Genomic DNA, 20,539 nt, shown 5'->3' with positions numbered 1-20,539 from the left:
TACAAACAGATGAGTTGAGTCTTCTACTGCACAGAGATGTGGTTGAGCCTATGTCATTTTGCATTTAAAATGCCATCTTACTGCAACTCTGTCACTATTTGTAGAGGAATTTGTGAATTTCTGTTAGAAATCTGTGAGGTTCTGTTAGAGCTGGATGCAAGTAAAAGTGAATTATTTCTGTAGATGTAAAAAGATTGGAAAAACAGGCAACAGATTTGTGATTTTCCCTGATTTATCATGGTTAATTGTCTTATCACCACAAACAGATTGGACACAATGGCCGACTTTACCCCATTCCATTATAAACTGATGGCAGACTGATGTTAAACCCGGTTTCAATCTTTGAAGGAGCCATTTCAAAGATAATCAGTGTGATAATGGTTGCAAAAATGTTGGTTTTGCCGCAGTCTCCGTGACTGTAACATTAGACCTCACTGAAGTCGTCACTTAAAAAGAAGATTGCACGCAGATCTGAGTATACAGCTACAACGGTCTAAACGGATTGCTAGCTACATCTGTAGTTTAGACTGCTATAAGAAATAAAGGCAGTGGGTTGAAAAGCTCAAAATTTCAAGAGTCCTCTTCCAGTTTACCAAAGCAGTACTGTAAAAATGTTGGACAGTTCAAAAGAGGCTCAAATTCAGTGCTGTAAACCGACAGATATATTCCTTCTGTAATTCTATACATTCTTCTTTTAAAACCGCACACCTGCATTACCCATGATGCTAGCTGTAACTAACATAGCCTCAGACTGCTAGCTTCAAGCTGATGATAAGAGAAAGCTAAAGCAGTGTCCAGAGCCCAGATATTTTTCTTTTTCAAACTTCACAGACATTATGCAACTCCCTTGGGCACTTTTTGCTCTCATATATAGTTAGAATCTGATCTGAGACCGTAAACTTTGAAGTGTTTTATCATTAACATAGCTATAAACATATTAGCCATGTTTTAGAATAGCATAGAAAGGCCTTTATTCTCATGCTACATGTACAATGAAATTGTGGTCGCCAGGAAAAAACATTTAAAGGAAAGACAAAGACAAGACAGGGTGTCATGATGCAAGGGGGATCTTCTCACAGATATATATGTATATACTTATGAGAAAAAAAAACAATTGACAAAAAAGTAAGAAGCAGAGAAGTGGATGGAAAGGAAAAGTTGGGGGAAAAGAAGGGAATGAGTCAAAGGATGTGTGCAGGTTACAGTTCTAATTTGCAGACCTGTCCCTCAGGGTTGCCAGGTGTGTGAATGCATAACATGCACTGCCTGAACCCATAGACATATCACCTTCATACCCAGCTCCAGACCTTTCTATCATTCCTTCTCCTTCCTCCCACACACAAAAGCCTTTTACCCCTCCAGATATTTTTTTCCATACATATTTCTCTGTTTCCTTCCCATTCTTCTTTTTTTCCAGGGAGGGGGCTGACTACTTCCTCCAAGGACGCAAGGAAAAAGCAAAACACAAAATCCTTCCCTTCCCCATCCCCCGGGTCTCTGCCTTTTCCCCAAAATAATGCACCACAGGCAAACCTAATCATGGCAAAGAAAGCTTTTTGGGATACTGATTTGTCTTTCCATCAGTCAAAAGAATCTTGCACTTAACCATCATGCATAAAACAATCTGCAGGATAATTCACACCCGGCTGCTTTCTGAGCCTCGGTGCTTGTAGGAGATAAGTGAATTCAGAATTTAGTGGTAGTGGAAAGCAAAATGAGGACTAGGTGAATGATATATTCTCCATTTTCTTTTAAGGGTTTAAGGCCAGCTAAATATTTTATAATTTTTTTTTAGAAGACTCATTCATCACGTAGTTCACATTGGCCAGGGGACTGTTGGAATATGAGGGACGATTCTGTGGCGAGAGAGAGTTATGGAAGGAGTCCAGATATCGGGGCTCATTATCAAGAAGATGGAGAACGCTGGTGATGGAGTTAGAAATGTATGGGAGAAGAGAGTTGAATTGCAGGCACCAGATGAGGCTCCATCTGCATTCAGAGTGGGGTTAAGTAGGAGAAGTTGTCACCATCGAAAAACGAATATAACTTTTTGAATTTGCTGGTCAACTTCTTCAATAAACTTTTAAAAACTTTGAAAGTCCAGTCACCTCTTATGGATGGAAGTAAAACTACGTTACAGAACTAAGTTATTATCTTATATCATCCAGGCTTGACCCTGGGGTGGGTGACACCTACATGCTCTTTGTTTTGAGACTGTAGAGTGGTTACTGCTGATGTTGTAATTAGATTTTGCACATATATCTCTAGTCTCCAGAAGATGACTGATTTGGTAGCATGTGAAGGGTCTCCTTGTTACCCAAAAAGTGATAAAAGCTTAAAAGCTTTTCCTTTACCAATTGGAGGGGGGGGGGGGGAGTAAGAGCTCTATTCTTTATGCAGAGGGTGAAGAATAGAGCACGACCAGTTTATTGGTGGATTAATCAGCAAGCCGATATTATCTGCCTGTATTAGATATTTGCCAATCTATTGGTATCAGCATTTACAGAGATAGAGAGACACCCTTCAACCATGTTATGCGTGTTGATGTTGCATAGATTGTGCCCACCAGAGGGCACTCTGCAACCTTAGCTCTGGAGCATCACAAACATTAACTAGCCAAGCAGAGTCGGATTGAGTATAAACAAGTACAAAAATATACCTTTAACTAACAAACGTCAGGGAAATTGGTATTAGGTTTAGGTTTTTGTTTCGTAGTTTGTGCTGCGTTTTGCTCTGTATGAGCTGATTGGAGAAGTAATTGGCTACATAAGCTACACCTGGACCCAGTTACCTTGGTTTTAAAAGCGCCCTCCTTTCTACTTTCTACCTCCCTTTTGCTCACTGCCCTGATTTGAATACCAGCTTCCTTAATTAGATCAACTTAGCTACAGCGTGTGTTTTTGAGTTGTTTTGCTTTCTACAGGCCACACACCCATGCATGCCTTACACTGCTGACTTACTGACAAATATTTCTCTTTAATTATGCTACATAAAATAATTTATCCATTACTTGCAACTACCTCATCCACTCTCCCTCTTTTGTTGCAGCTTATGAGCTGGGTTATGACATTGCGTCTGACAGAAAAATATAATATAAATCAGCCAATATTTCAGAATATCAGATTTTTAATTAAATTCATTTTATTTACATAAAGGAGCTGCATAATGCAAAGTAAAGACCCTACAATAATTCTGAGAAACCATCCAAACTGACCCCCCTAGCAAGCACTTGGAGAGAGCGGTAAGGAAAAACTCCCTTCTCACAGGAAGAACCCGACGGCAGAACCAGGCTTAGGGTGTGGCAGCTGTCTGTTGTGACCGGTTAGGGTGAGGGGAGGAAGACCGGATGAAAAACGCATTGTGGAAGGGAGCCAGAGATTAATGATAACTAATAACTGAACATTTTTAAATAAGCAAACATCAACATGGTCTTAAAATATCATTTGGGGTCATGCATTTCACTGACAGCTAGTTTGCGCAAATTACCAAGAATTTGCATTGCGCTGTATATCATTTCTTGCATCCACTCAGGGTCTTTATGGTTACAATGCAAGGCACACCCTATCATTCTTCACTTCTATTTCAAGTGTGAAAGCAGCAAAGGCACCAACAGTGTACTAAAATAACCCTCTGACACAAAAAAATTAATACATTTAACTAGGTAAAGCTCCATTATTCTGCCTGTCTAAAGTTTAACTATTAATAAACCACATCTGATTACAGGTTCTATATTATCACAACTACAACATATGAAAGACTATTGTACACAAGGACACCCGAGTCGCTTCTGGCCCACAAAATCCAACGTGTGTGTCGGTTATGTGTGGGTGGATATGGAAAGTATACAAGTGCCTGAATACATTATATCTGTATGTACAATGATGATGCATCTACCAGCCAGTAGCACATCACACACTGAGTGTGTGTTCCTATGTGACACAGAGACCATGAGAGAAAAAGACAATAAAAAGGCAACTGTTGGCATCCTTCTGGGAAATGTGTGTATCCCATGGGAGGCTATCAGCTCATGGTAGTTCACTTCCTGGTTGCATTCCCTCACAGTTAGCACCAAGGAGAGGAAGATGAATGGGGAAGCAATTACACACCATCACAGCCAAGATAGGTATTTCTGACACACACACACACGCGTGCGCGAACCGTAAACTCATCACACATACAGGTAAAGGCCAGTGTTATCCACACATATGGTGACAAATTACATAAGACACCTGTGAGAAGCAATATGCCAGGAGAGCACACAATCTGAATTCATATTTAATATTCATACGGGGTCTTTTTGTGACAGGCTGGGGAGGTGTTCAGTCACACACTAATCTGAGGTGATTAGCTGTGGGTACGTGTGTGTGCGGGGGTGAGAAAGAGAAACCGAAGGAGCGCAGCATAATTGGGAAAACTCCATATTTGCATAGACTGGAGATGAAAGAGTTTCTGGAGTTTTTTCATCAATAAACGTGCTAAAGAGCGGTGCAATATGCTTGAAATCACACTCTGCTGCTCGCCTTCTCCGTGTCATTTCATATGTATTTTTCACATGTGCGCTTAGTGCATGTGTGTGCACACAGATAATGTGTACATTAGTGGTGAACATTCATGTTTCTTTAATGTCTATTCTTATTTATACTGCAGTTGAGACACGGTATCGATCTGCACCAGTTCTGAGGGATATATAGGATTATAAAACAAAAATCTAGACACATTACTAAATACATTTAAATGTAAATACTACATTTTTCATTTTGTACACAAACACACACAGCATATGGTACTGAAAAAACAAAACAAAAGTATCTGTTGAGTATACTACAATAGCAGAAGTCCTTCCCCAAACTGTGGTGTTAAATTAGGAAGTGCAATACTAGGCTAAGACACAAAATGAAGAAGAGTTAGTTTTACAACTTCAGGTCTGTAAAGAATATTGTAATTCTAAAAACTAAAAAAAATAAAAAATAAAAATAATTGTGCGACGACATTTGAACCAAAGCTTCAAACAGCCTCATTCTGTGTTGTTATCTAACCACATGTAAATCTGGCTCTCAAGCAAAGCTGGTGCCTAGTTTACCTAATTTTCACAGTTGCAATGAAAATGCCAACTGGAATGTGTAAAGAGGTTTTCGGTTCCTGAGTGCTACTGTCAAAGGTCTAAAGTTTGCAGGTCTATTTGGACAGGAGGAGACAGGAGACATATACAGTAAGTACAGCAGGCCAAAAATACCTAAAAGCAGCACTGCCAATTTTAATGGATGTTTACAAAAGAACTGAGGATTTACTTCCAGAGCAGTGGTTTCGATCATATGTCTCACTGTCTGACGCCTAGTTTGAAAAAACTAAATGTTCACGCTTTTAACACCAAAAGCACCAAAGATACTGAATATATGCACAAACATTTAATTTAAAAGCTCCATTAAAAAAAATCTATGTCCAAAGTAGTTCAAACCAACAAGACACACGCTTACATGCATAATTTCCCTGCAGTGCCCTCCAGCGTAGCCCTTGCCCTAACCACATAACAACATTAGCATTTCTAGCCCTCTTCTCTCCACATCTTATCTACTTCAAAAGCAGCGCTTCATTAAATACTGCCATCTATCAGAGAGCGGGGAGCCGAGTGGAATGCGTGTGTCTCCACAACACATGCAGTGTTATGTGGGGTCACGCACACTTGTAGATTAGTGTGACAGCCTGGACGTCACACCTCTCCCCCCACTCGCCTCTCCTCTGGCTGCTGCCTGTGTGTCTTCTTCACTCAGTATCACCGCGTTTTGCCCTTCAAGACGAGACTCAACATGACCAGAGGGGCAAGTGTGCAAAATCTACTTATGTAAAGGGGAAGTCGTGAAACAATTAAATTAACTCCTGGTAATGGATTTAGCATGCGTTACATTTTTTTCATGACATATTTTTATAGAAAGTTTACTTGAACAAATAACTAATCTTCCAGCTGGCGGTGGTTAGCAGTGTCGCTTCCCAGAAAAAAGGTCCTGGGTTCGAATCCGCTGGCCGAGCCTTTCTGTGTGGCGTTTGCATATTCTCTCTGTGCAAGTGTGGGTTCACTGGCAGTCAAGGGCAGTGAAAGGAAGCATGTTAGGTTAACATTTGAGTCTTAATTGAGAGTAGGCATGAACTGTCAGTCTCTAAGCATTAGCCATGTGATGGGCGAACTGTCAAAAGTGGGCACTGGGATAGGCTCCAGTCGATGGATGAATTTTTCTTTCATCTCAGGCTACATTATGTTTATGTATTTAATATGGAAAGAGCCCAAGTGTCCCAGACTAAATCTAAATCTAGCACATCTTGTTGCCAAATTTGTAATTAATAACTCACCAAATCCCCAAGAGTGTACTCGGGCCCAAAGTTGGCCCGAGTCCCGCTAACCAAAGCTAGATCTCAGCCAGTATTAGTCCTATCCTGCACAGCCAAACTCAAATCAAATCTGGCAGTGATACTACTGTATATTTGCCATCTACTGCCAAAACACTGCACTATTTTAGGTCCGATTCAGTACTTATCTCTCTGCTGAGGTGAGACAAGGTGAGCCTATCATAGCTTAATTACTGTGCACATAATCTTGATTCGTTTCTGCACAATATTAACTTTATTTATGTCCATTTCACTTTCTGAACTTTTTTGCCATCGTGTAGTTACAAAAATCCAGTGCAGCAAATTGTCATTAGGCCAGTTTGGAATGTGCGTATGAAGCACATTTTTTTCTTTTATATTTCCCCATTTCTCTAATCTCATTTTCATTATGTTGTTACACACTTCACCATCAAATTGGAGTCAGTAAGTGTCAGGATAAGTGCTTAAGTTCAAGTGGGAACAGCTGTAGTCTGAACACATCTTAACAGATCTAAATCAACGGCACACTGCAGTGCTAATTTACTTATTCATAGTGCTGGTGCAAAGCTGCTAATTCTTAATGCTCAATTTTTGTCTCTATTTGCGGTTTAGCATGTAGCAATCATCATCTGGAGAACACAGCTTTGACACATTTCCCTACACCACTTTATCACCGTTTCACCGGGGACGACACAATGCTACATTTCCTCTTCGAATAGAGGACTCAACCAGGACAACACTAATAAATCCCAGTTTGTACTTGTAGTGGCAGGCGGCGCAGCGGATTCCCCGAATTCCCCATTTGCCACCGTCAACAAACACGATGTTGCACCGACGAATGATGGGTAAAAGATGCTCCTACATACTGATAACAGATGTAGAGCGGCATGAGATGCGAGTCAGAGAAAAAGCGAAAGAGACGTAGAGAGGGGGAGGTGGTTTTTGATAAGATAGGAGAAGGTAGGGAGCAGAGGGAGGAGAAAACGATAAAGGACAACAGTAGGGAGGCTTGATCGTCTGTCTCTGGAGAGGGATAGAGGGAGGAGAGAGATTGTGGAGTGGAGTGAGTGATGGAGAGGAAGCCAGGAAGATATTGACAGAGAATCCAGGGCACCAGATGGAGTGAGCGAGACAAAGGGGAAAAAAGAGCTCGGAGACTGAGACAAAAACCAAAGATTTAGATAGAGAGAAGAACAAAGGCAGACAGAGGCTTAGAGTGCAGCAGAGAAAAATCCAGTGTGTGTCTGTCTGACTTAGTGAATATGGAGGTCTCAGTTTCTTGGCAGAGCGCTGCAGCAGAACTTGGCCCGGACCCTAATGGAGATGTAAGAAGTCTCTGAGTTTGATCTCTCTCTCACACACACACACACACACACACACACCATCTCAATCAGTCTGGCTCCGGACAACCTCAATGCACTGACACCACAGTTAAACCAAACTTAAGCAAAACTTCACTATATAAGTATAGTGCGTAACACAAACGTAGCAGCTTTTCAAGGTCGTGTGGCAACTGAACTTTTTTCAAAAGTAAATACTGACTAATTAAAGTAATGAATAAATACTATTTGTAGCACATATAAGCTTCATGTGGGAACATGTGGGAAAATAAAATCCCAGTAAAGGTATAAATATCTGATTTGGTTGCCAAAATATCAAGAAACAGTGTTTATTAAAGGGAACCCCCTAATTTATGTTTTTCTCCCACTAGCAAACTATGACATCACTGTTGGATGCAATTACAAGAGCGACCAGAGACCCATTTGACCGCAGCCAGTCTCACCCATTAGTGGTGCTGGGTGTGGTCAGAGGTGAAGCAGGTTGAATCTATGAACCACAAACAGTCTGGTGCTAATTACTCTCTAACCATGTTCATAGCTGCATTCATTTGTTTCTCTTGCTTTGCCACAGTAAAGCGTAACAGTAATTATAGAAATATGAAGGCAAATGTGTGGTTTTCATACATTTTTCCATAATTAAATTTAAAAAATGAATACATTAAAAAATAAATAAAAGTGCTTTCTAAACGCACCACCGGTCATTGCCTCGCGGAGTGATATGTACTGTGCTTCAACATAGTATTACCGTGTTATGTGTGTATAACCTCTTAGGTTTTGTGGATGTTATACATGGTTATGCTGAGGATATGTCGGCCAATTTCCACTGGAAATGCGTTTTGGTTAAACTGTCAGCAAGGAATTTGCACTGTTAAATTTTTATATAACTTTAATGCACATTAAAAAAAAACAGCTGCTTGTTTAAGTGAAAATACATTGATGGTTTTTTTTGGTTTTTTGCACTAATAAAGTTGTGGAGTTGTAAAGTATTTTGTCTAGTGTCAATTATATCTCCAGTTATATCGTTATCGCAAATTTTCAAATGTATATCGTAATAAATATTTTTGGTCATATCGCCCTGCTCTAATTGTAATGTATTATGATAGTTACACTAATATAATACCTGGTATCTTTTGGAAGAATAGCCTTCATACCACCAACAGGATTCCTGCCATTTGCATGTAAATCCCTTTAATATTTGATCAGTAGCAGCAATTGCACACATCAAAAATTGTTCTTGGTCTAATTAGCATTCGAAGCAAACATATTCAAACCATAATTTTGACTGGTAAAATTTTTAATTACAAAAATGTATAATTCAGTTTGCACAAAATTAACAATTCATTTCTAACAGCAAGAAATGCTCCTTTCAGATGTGTTTGTTAGAATGTCAGTTTTTTATTTCAGCAATTAAATTCCTACTCATGCGATCATTCGAGACATCAGCAATTTTTCATCAATAGAAATCTAGATAATAAAATAATAATAATCCTGGCCAGCTAAAATTAAATTATTGACATGTTGCTTAAATTTGAAATCTAATTTCATATGTTTTCAACACAATTACAAATCAACCCAGATTGTTTTTTGTTTATCATCCAGTCACAAGTGCTAATATATTCAGTTTACCATCATATTTAGTCACGTAAGCACAGCTATTGTTTGCAAAAAGACACAAATCCAATATTAAAGCTGCAAGCAGCGTTATGAGGGCCCTCGCACCCCCGGCACGTCGAGCCACTGCCAACACCTCAAACCGGCACGTCCGATGTGATGTCACATTGATGGATTTCATGCTTTTAATCACCAGCTAACATTTCATCTTATTCAACCAGGATTATATTCATGCCACTAGGTGGCGCTCTAACCATTATTGACAAAAAGCATAACAAACATTTCCAAGCTCGAGTCTCATCACACCTGCGACCTTTGGGAGAGATTGGACATTGTGTTTTTTAGTGACAGCAGATTACTGCTTTTTGCGAGTGATTGAAACTCTACGTGCCGCCATGACCACCCCGTTTCCCTGAACGTAAAAAGCTTCGCAATTTAACATCACAAAGGTCTTTAGATTCTACACACTGAAGAATACTTCAATATGATGAAATCCCTTGGAGGAGTTCGTCAAAGTATGAGGCCTGAAAAGGGGGGAAAATGTCATCAAAATTACACATTAATTTTAAAATGGCTGACTTCCTGTTGGATTTGGGATATTGCTCCAAGAGACTTTTTTGTACATCTTGATATCTTACACAAGCTTACCAAGTGTCAGACTCATAGATGAAACACAGAGCAGGGGCTGATGTTTTGAAATATTGTAGGGGGCGCTGTGGAGCCATTTTGGGATATTCAATGAAAATGATCACATAACAACAAAGCCTTAACCACATTGGAGGTGTGCGCCAAATTTCAAGACTTTTTAAACTTTCCAAGCCCCTCAAAAGCCACTTCATCTTTCATGGTTAACAGCGTTGCCACCAGGGTGCGGCGTTCAGTTTAAAGTCACAATTTTTGCACTGAAGCATCACGAGGGACTGATGGTGATATTCACCGCTTTTGAGGTGGCCACGATGAACCTGTGAAAATCAGTACAACAAAATTAAAGCCATGACATTTCCTGTTGCCACTAGGTGGCGCTGTCCGTATTTCTGACAATGGGCACATCAATCTGTTCAGGGCGGGTCTGACATCATGCCTGTAAAGTCTGGTACTGATCAGACTGGATTTCATTGAGTTATACTAATTTGTTTCTTCATGGCGTGACATCAAAGTTCGCCATGCTGCTGGGGTCACACCCTTTCGCGAAAACTCACAGTTTTCACTGTAACCCAAGACCAACTCCTTAAGGCTTTCCTGGAGAAATTTGAGGCTGCAGATGTCACCCATTACTATACTGTACCCCAAAGTGTAAAACATGACATTTCCTGTTCCCACTAGGTGGCGCTGTCCTTGAGGTCAAATATGGCAGTTGAAATATGTTCAGGGGTGGAGCCTTATCATATGTGTTCACTTTGGTCAAGGTCAGAAAATGTATGACAAAATGAGAGGCAATAAGATTTTCATGGCGAGTCATCGAAATTCGCCATGGCGCCACGGCCTCATAGTATTGTGAAAACTCAAAAGCTCCGCAATTTAACATGGCACAAGGGTGTAGTTGACACTGTCCAAATTTGAAGGTTATGAAATCAAACCCCAAGGAGGAGTTCGCAAAAGTTCGAGGCATGGAAATGGCAAAATTAGAGCCAAAATGTCACCTTCTCTTCCAAATGGCGGACTTCCTGTTGGGTTTGCGTCAATGGGCCCACAGACTTTTTTGTTCGTCTTGGCATGATACACATGTGTGCCAAATTTCATACATGTAGCTCAAACGATGTGGTCGTAGGGCTGCATTTAACAAGGCATAGGTGGCGCTGTAGAGCCATTTCCCAGTGCTCATATGTAAAACCATTAAAATACAAAATTTTTCACCAGACCTGGCATGTGTGCAAAATTTCATGAGTTTTTGAGCATGTTTAGGCCCTCAAAAAGGCCCTTGTTTGGGGTGAATAATAATAATAATAATAATAATAATAATAATAATAATAATAATAATAATAATAAGAAACGGAGCAGATACAATAGGGCCTTCGCACTCTCAGTGCTCGGGCCCTAATAAAGTCAATAAGATCAACTGTTCTCAGTAGCATAACTATATGTTCTAGCTTTATATGGTTATATACAGTGGGGCAAAAAAAAGTATTTAGTCAGCCACCGATTGTGCAAGTTCCCCCACTTAAAATGATGACAGAGGTCAGTAATTTGCACCAGAGGTACACTTCAACTGTGAGAGACAGAATGTGAAAAAAAAAATCCATGAATTCACATGATAGGATTTGTAAAGAATTTATTCATAAATCAGGGTGGAAAATAAGTATTTGGTCACCTCAAACAAGGAAAATCTCTGGCTCTCACAGACCTGTAACGTCTTCTGTAAGAAGCTTTTCTGTCCCCCACTCGTTACCTGTATGAATGGCACCTGTTTGAACTCATCATCTGTATAAGACACCTGTCCACAGCCTCAAACAGTCAGACTCCAAACTCCGCCATGGCCAAGACCAAAGAGCTTTCGAAGGACACCAGGAAAAGTATTGTAGACCTGCACCAGACTGGGAAGAGTGAATCTACAATAGGCAAGCAGCTTGGTGTGAAAAAATCAACTGTGGGAGCAATCATCAGAAAATGGAAGACATACAAGACCACTGATAATCTCCCTCGATCTGGGGCTCCACGCAAGATCTCATCCCGTGGGGTCAAAATGATCATGAGAACGGTGAGCAAAGATCCCAGAACCACACGGGGGGACCTGGTGAATGACCTGCAGAGAGCTGGGACCAAAGTAACAAAGGTCACCATCAGTAACACACTACAACGGCAGGGAATCAAATCCCGCAGTGCCAGACGTGTTCCGCTGCTGAAGCCAGTGCATGTCCAGGCCCGTCTGAAGTTTGCCAGAGAGCACATGGATGATACAGCAGAGGATTGGGAGAATGTCATGTGGTCAGATGAAACCAAAGTAGAACTTTTTGGTATAAACTCAACTCGTCGTGTTTGGAGGAAGAAGAATACTGAGTTGCATCCCAAGAACACCATACCTACTGTGAAGCATGGGGGTGGAAACATCATGCTATGGGGCTGTTTTTCTGCCAAGGGGACAGGACGACTGATCCGTGTTAAGGACAGAATGAATGGGGCCATGTATCGTGAGATTTTGAGCCAAAACCTCCTTCCATCAGTGAGAACTTTGAAGATGAAACGAGGCTGGGTCTTCCAACATGACAATGATCCAAAACACACCGCCCGGGCAACAAAGGAGTGGCTCCGTAAGAAGCATTTGAAAGTCCTGGAGTGGCCTAGCCAGTCTCCAGACCTCAACCCCATAGAAAATCTGTGGCGGGAGTTGAAAGTCCGTGTTGCTCAGCGACAGCCCCAAAACATCACTGCTCTCGAGAAGATCTGCATGGAGGAATGGGCCAAAATACCAGCTACTGTGTGTGCAAACCTGGTAAAGACCTATAGTAAACGTTTGACCTCTGTTATTGCCAACAAAGGTTATGTTACAAAGTATTGAGTTGTATTTTTGTTATTGACCAAATACTTATTTTCCACCCTAATTTATGAATAAATTCTTTACAAATCCTACCATGTGGATTCATGGATTTTTTTTTTCACATTCTGTCTCTCACAGTTGAAGTGTACCTCTGGTGCAAATTACTGACCTCTGTCATCATTTTAGGTGGGGGAACTTGCACAATCGGTGGCTGACTAAATACTTTTTTGCCCCACTGTAACTATTGTGGGATTTAAAATTTTACCCAAATCTTCTAAAATATCTTGCTCATGCAATTCTATAATACCAACTGTGATCATTACAAGAGTATTTCCTTCTTTGTGTTTTCACTGATTCATTGCTTGCTGAGTCTCCCGTTTTCCTGCATTGATGCAGTTTAAAACAAGTGCAGGGTCAGAAAATAGCTATGTAAATGAAAGATAATCTTTAACTTTTTTATATTATTGATGCCATCAGCACTATTGCCTCAAAGCAAGAAGGTCTTGGGTTCAAATCCACCAATGATTTCTCTCTGGATATTCCTCCTTCTCTCCACAGTCCAGAGACTTCCAGCAAGCTTTTCAATATATGACCTATGAATAATTTAAAAAACTGAGCAGACCAATCAGCACAAGCACTGCTTAAGCCAAGTTCCATACAGCATCTGGACAAATATATCAATATCATATCTGCAACTGGCAGAGTCCAGCGAGTCTCCTCATTTTATTTTTCTAATTTAGCGGCTTGCCTCTTTAAAAATTCAACTTGTTAAATCATTTTTTTAATTTACCTACAGGTCCCTGAAGACCTGCAGTTGCATGGTCAATGTTATGTAGAACAAAGCCCTGGTGTTGAGGTCTCCATGACAACACACACATTCATATGATGGGAGTTTCTCCCGGTGAATATATTGGTAATCGTTGGCCTCACTGTGGCTGGATGAATATTTAGGACATGTTAACCAACTGCTTAAACCATATGCACAACAACTAACGACACACAAATACTCTTAAGTTGTGAGTCTGTATGTTTGTGTGTGTGTGCGCATGTGTGTCTATGTCCTTAAATGACTTGCATTCTCCAGAATTAACCTTTGACCAGTCCATGTCGCCTGCACCACATGCAGCTCATCAATTCCTCCATCAGCTCTCACTCTTACTGCTCTGCGCACACAAACACACACATCTGTGAATGCTAGCAGTGATTATGCAAGGATAATGGTTATGTCACACACTTAAGTCTCACAAAAAGCCACATCCAAGCACAAAGGGGCTGCTATCCACACTTGGGTTTTGGTTGTGTGATTTGCCGTTTCCTGAAACAGAGAGCCGAAGTGCTGCGGCTGTGAAGCAACTTGAGAAAAATAAACAGATTTGTGGGTTTCTTTCTCACTCTTCATCCTCATTGGACAACATGTCATACAGCTACAGACACACACACACACAGAGCCCCATGCTGTGTGCTAAAAAGAGTGATCCGCCTAAAAACTCGAACACAAGCACGGGAAAGAATCAGAAAATAAAAGCCAGGGAGACCGCCTGTGAGGATGCCAATTAAAACAGACAGCCCATACAGGAGGAGTGTGTGCATGTGTGCCCTCTGGGAGTCACTTCTCTCCTCTTATGGGGTGTCTGTTTGCTAAGGAGAAGGAAAGTAAACACACCTATCCCCCCACCCCCCTCACACACACACACACACACACACACACACACACACACACACACACACACACACACACACACACACACACACACGAAGGGCTTTCCCCTAATGTTATTGAGTTAGAGCGAGCGAGAGTGAAGAGGGATCATCCGCCATCTGCCGAATCATGAGTCACTCTCTTTGTGCGTATCAGCTTTCAATCACCATCACCCCATCAGAGTCAATACTCTGTCTCGCATGCATTTATCCTCATTTCTCTTTATGAGGCACCGCACAAAGAAAATGATGTGTACAATAACAGCATGTCATCACAAATTCATCTTCAGTGCTAATATCAGCCCATGTGCAACACTGCTTGAAGTAAAAGTACACATTCTGATACTTTATCCCCTCACAGCAGTATCAGGGACTCACACACTATCATTTTGATTTTTTTTTTTTTCTTCATTAAAAAATAAAGACTGTCAACCTGCTTAAATAAAACATTTACAATGCAGCATCTTACTACTTCAAAGAAGACAGTCCAATATAATATAATATAATATAATGAAGCCTTGTTTTTGTATTCAAAAATACTCCAAACGGCTCTTTAATTTATGTTGCTCACCCCCAAAAATCAGCTTTATGGAAAAAGTTGGGGTTTTGCTGTTTAGAAATATTGGCCAAATGTATTTAAACCAGTTATTTTTTGCTTTCTCTTCCTTTTTAAGTTCCAATTTCCTTCGGGGCCAACATTCGGGATCAATAAAGTTTTATTAAATTGAACTGAATAAAAAGGAACTATCCACAAAAAAAGAAGAAGCCACCTTCAGAACTTAGCATTGCCATTATCTAGAGATAGTTCTGCTTTGGGGCATTTGATACGCACAGAAGCTGTTTGTCTACCACTATTGAATAACACGTTAACTACATACGTGGCGTGATCAGATTAGATGCTAATGCTCCAACAGGACAAAAATGCACAGCTTCAGCGAAATATATGAAATGAGGACCAGCGCAAACTCTGACAAGTGAAGCTGGCGTGTCACAAGTCCAACAAAAAAAATGCACAATGAGTAAGGTAAAAAAAACACCAAAGAATAGGTTTAAAAGCCAGAAACCAGGACATGGCATTTCATATAAAAAAAGGATATGATAAAAGGTTTTGTCTTCTCTGAACAACTGCCACAAAGAGGAGGCACATTTGTTAAAATTAGACATTGGCCACTCTGAGTCACTGGCTTGGTGTCAGTGCCAGGACTGATTTGATTAAGCAGCTCAGCTTTCAACCAGACATGACCAATCCCCGAGGTCTGTTTTTCATATTCACAAAACTCTGATGTGCCACTAATACAGGCTCTCTGTAAATTATGCAACATTATGTAACGTAAATATTACAAGGACGTGCAGCTGTAAGTGTTTCGGGGATGGTTTTTATTATTTATTGTTCCCTCCCAGCACAGACAAACCAGCCACCGTGTACAGTACGGGTCATCTAGATGAGAATGTGGCCCATTAAAGAGTGATGAGATCATCCACTATTGATTTTCCACCGTGCACGTGTGTTCATGTGGAGCACTCCACGCCACAAAACTGCAGCAAAGGATCGCCTTCTCTACATCCTCCTCTAGTGTGTTTATACAGTACGTGTGCGCCTAATGTTCGTGTCCCACTTGGCGGTTTAGTGCGATTCTTTCAGAGGAACCTCATGACTTAGGAATGCCGTGAATGGCTCAGAGGCCTTAAGATGGGAAAGTATGCATCGATTTTGGAGATCATTCCCACAACATTAGCCTGCACTCGCTCCTCCGATCACTATGACCTCTCTGTTGACTCATTCATCTGCTAAAGCACAAAAAGCTCTCTATTAGGAGGTGTGTCACACATCTGGTCACACACACATGACTCTAACAAGACTGCCACATCTGTGCGTGTCTGCGTGTTTGTGTGTGTGTAGCCTATGGGAGTTTTCAGGCATCTCCTCAGGGGCCTGTGTCTTGATTGAATAAAAGTCAAGTATGTGTAACAGCAGACATAACTCACTGAAAATGACCTGTAGACATACAGTATTTCCACCCATAATGCATCTGACTGACCTCGACTTCACCCTTCAAATTAATCATGTTTCATTCTAGCTACTGCGCTTTGTTTCTCATGCTGTAATGACCTAAACACTCCACCTCTTACCACCCCCACCCCCTCAGTGGAAAATCTGGCTTTTCACCCTTCGATAAATTAAACTCCCAAACCTAATTCATAAAGTAAACACGATACGGAACAATGTGTACAGTTCTAGGACATCAGAGATGAGATACAGACAGTAACAAACTGGGTGTCGTTGTTTAGTTAAATCCCTTTTATCAACACACATTTTTGTAGACAGGATAAAGAAACGCCATCGTCCAAACTAATGTTAATTTACTTTTAAATATGACAAAACGAAGAATCCATAACACAGCACCATGAACAGGGTTTCGGGCATACGAAGGGAAAGTCCACACAGAAACAGAGTAGCAGAGATGCACTAACCAGAAAGCATGGAAATCAAATCAATCAGTCAATGAAATTCAGTGACGTGTAGTGGCGACAACCAAAATAAATATTAGTAATGTGAATTGGGTATATCCCAAGTTAAACTTCTTAAATTTACCAATGTACAACATCCCAACTCTCACCTATGGTCACAAGTTCTGGGTAGTGAAAAGCAGGAAAAACTCCTAATTTGGCAAAGCAACTTAAAGCCCAATATCCAGACCTCTTCTGAGAATTCAAGGGGAGTTTTAATTCAACATGATCAATGAGCTTCTTCTGATGGATGGCAGAGCTCAACATTAGGGATAAGGTGAGGAGCTTGGCCATTCGGAAGGAGCTCAGAGTACAGCTGCCGTTCCCCAACATTGAAAGGAGCCAGTTGAGGTAATTCGGGCATCTGACCAGAATGGTGGCAGGTGCCTCACAGGTGAGGTGTTCTGGGCATGTCTCACCTAGAGGAGGCCTTGGAGCAGACCCAGGACACGCTGGTGAGATTATATCTCATGGCTGGTTTAGAAGACTTGGATAAGTGACAGGAGGAGGATGGATGGAGGTTATGTTTAAGTACACTGAGTAATCATTTTGTTGAAGTATCCGATTGGCTATCGAGAATCATGTAATTCTACTGGCATCCATAATGACTACATTTCTGGTATCGCGACATCTCTTTTGCAGATACGATCAGCTGAAACGAGTTTCCTGTGTTGGTTGCTTGGCTCAGCATTAGAGATGAGATGATGAGCGCAGACATCCGCAGGGAGCTCAGAATAGAATCACAGTGAGAGGGTTTGGGCATCTGATCTGGTTGCCTCCCTGATGCCTTCCTTTGGAGATTTTCCTCACCTATCTAGAGAGACACCCTCAGAACTCACTGAAGAGATTATATAATTCATCTAACACTTCATGGGAGCACTTTGGGATCCCCGAGGATGAACTGGAATAGCATGTAGCTACTACAACCAACTTTGCATAAGCAGAAGAGAATAAATGTATGGTTGTGTGGATGGATTACTCTAACGAGACAACATCCTCTCCAATTGTGAACGTTCAGTCAGCCGGCTCCTGTCCTCACACACTCGTGTTTCACTTGCCGGCTCTCTACTACAGAAGACTTTTGCCACCAATGAACCAAAAAGAAGAACAAGAGCGAGCAAACAGGTTCACCAACTCCTTCCTCTACCTAAACAAAAAGTCAGTTACTTTATTATCTCAGAGAGGAAATTAGCATCCAAAAACAGAAGAACACAAATACATGGGATCAACTAAATGCAGAACATGACCACAGGTATCATAATGAGGAGTGAAGCAAAAATCTGTCCTGTCTTGATCACAACTTGTTGCAGCCAGCGGGGAGCTTCTCTCTCTTTTTCTATTACATGTATTATTCACACAACAAGGGCTGCAGAAATTATCACCAACTGCACATAACAGACACCATGTGCTGTGATTCCTCTCTGTGCTTTTACACTTGGGCTGAATGTCTCAAAGCACGGCTGTCTCTCCCATTTCTTTGGGTTGTGAAGACACTAATCTTCAGATCTGGCTGTCTTCGAATGTAGCTAACGTCTGACTAATTAAACAGAACTTGAATCACGATGTCTCTATTTGAATAAGGACTCTTTAAGACCCTGACAGAGGTGCTGACACCTGTAGTGGACTGGTTTGTCTTCCCCCTGCAAGCATGCGACCTTATCCCAGTCATGAGACGTTCTGCTCGGGAAGCCTGAGGCTGTACTCTTCCCAAACGCCCCCCTTCTTTGATCTCCTAATCACCTGGCTCAGCCTGGGCCCGAAAAGCGAGCAGGGAGCGGCTGCAGGGGCAGGAGGAGGACAATAATAACCACAGCAGTTGCTCTGGAAGGGAGATTTAAACCTTTTTTTTGGGGGGGGGGTCATTTAAAGGTTGTAGTTTCACGCTACAATGTGATCACGCCCCAGCATACCGAAACTAATGAATTTACCTGTTATGCATCATTCAAGGTTACAAGGTGAAATCTGGAGCCTCTGAACACAGTGCCACCTGTTAACCTGACAACAAACAGCATTTCCTGACACCGCTCACGTACCTCTTCGTGTTTGAAGAAGCAGCCAGTTCGAGTGAAATCCACATCCCCTTTTGTTACAGGATCCAGTGTTTGTTTACCATTTGTCTTCTCACAAAGAAGCACATGAATGCTGCAGAGCAGCTTCAAAGCCAACTTGGACGCTGTGCCTGTCAGGCCTTCCCAGCATCATGTAAAAAAATAAAATAAAAGGCCATGGTGCGATATAAATACCACACCGGCATCAGTTTAGCAATAATAATATTTTCCCGGAAATACCTCATAGCTGCACAAAAACATATATAAAACAGACTGAACTGAAAATTACAAACACTTGCATTCTGTTAGTGTGTGGAACTCTCTCGCCCTCTCTAAACACTCGACCCAGTCGTGGGATCAGCAGAGGACAGGAGCTGACTCCCCATTAAACTGTCACATATTGACAAATTCTGCCTGGGATAATAGGGTGCTGTGTCTAGTTATGATTTGGCCTGATGCTCGTTTGTGTGGCTTTAAAAGTGCACTTTGCTTCACATGCTGGTCTCTGGACTTTGCATAACATTCCTCTTCCCCTCCTGTGTCAAGCAGGGTTTTGCAACCGAACACGAAGAGCCCCCTAAACACCCCTATTGTCTCCGAGAAGCCCTGTGGTGGTACCGAGCAGCTGACACAGTGTTCAGTGCGGAGGTCTTTTTCTGCAGCTCAGAGGAGGGCTGGCTGACTGGAGCTGCGGTTTCTTGGCTCATTTCTCGTGCACTGACCTGAGATGAAGCTAAAATGTGCCTAATTTTTACAGAGTGGACCCCTCCACCCTGTGGAATCCCCTCCAGCACTCCCCCCTCCGGGGTTCCCCGCCCCTCCGGACATTGTTGCGGTCATGGGAAGCAAATTCAAGCAGGCTGCTTACCTTAGTAGGTTGGGCAGAGGGATGGAGCCGGAGCCTGACCCCAGTATTCCCTTCTTTCCGCTCAACAATTTCTCCACCAAGGCGACATTCCCAGTCCGGGCGGCTTCCAGCAGCTCCTGCTCCTTCCCCATCCCGGACACAAGTTTGCAACGACAAGGAAATAGAAATCCAACAAATCTCCCATATACGCCTCCTTTCCTCCCACCCCCGACACCTTTCTTCACTGTCTGGTGTGGGAAAGCATCAGAAAGGATTCCTATCACTGCATGCTGCTGCTGCTGCTGCTGCACGGTGGAAATAGGTGTTACTGATGCTGCAGATCAGCTCTGGCGCGCACTGCTCTCCTAAGTTCACGGGCATGCACGGGTCCGCTTCACTGCACTTCTCCCCGGTGCAGTGCAATCAGGAGCAGCGGGGAGAACCGAAGCGAATCCCTGAAGTGTGAAGTGAAGAGTAACCAGGGTTTAAAAGAGAGAGGGGGGACAAAAAGGAAAAACAAACTCCTTCTCACTCCCAACTCTCACTCCCCTCCGCTTCTCGTCTCTGACGCTCCTGCCGGTAACAGCCGGGAGGTGAAACTCCATCCGCCGCCACAACAAGCTGTCCTTCCCCCAGCTGCACTCCTCTCCTGCGAACC

General features: G+C 42.0%; 1 protein-coding gene across 3 annotated transcripts in view; it reads right to left on the bottom strand.

Moving 5' to 3' along the window:
• Positions 1-20,539, bottom strand: part of anks1b (ankyrin repeat and sterile alpha motif domain containing 1B) — a 277,926-nt gene extending 257,387 nt beyond the window's left edge. The window contains exon 1 of one of the 3 annotated variants that reach the window (XM_004548325.5): positions 19,903-20,539. In XM_004548325.5, the coding sequence (XP_004548382.3) occupies positions 19,903-20,033 (131 nt within the window). In that variant the 5' untranslated portion in view covers positions 20,034-20,539. The remainder of the gene's footprint in view (positions 1-19,902) is intronic. The other 2 variants (XM_012918365.5, XM_023152666.3) reach the window with 2 other exon arrangements.

The sequence above is a fragment of the Maylandia zebra genome, linkage group LG17, assembly GCF_041146795.1.
Source record: "Maylandia zebra isolate NMK-2024a linkage group LG17, Mzebra_GT3a, whole genome shotgun sequence".
Lineage (NCBI taxonomy): Eukaryota > Metazoa > Chordata > Actinopteri > Cichliformes > Cichlidae > Maylandia > Maylandia zebra.
Note: the sequence above shows the minus strand (reverse complement) of the source record. Positions and strands in the feature narration are given on the sequence as shown.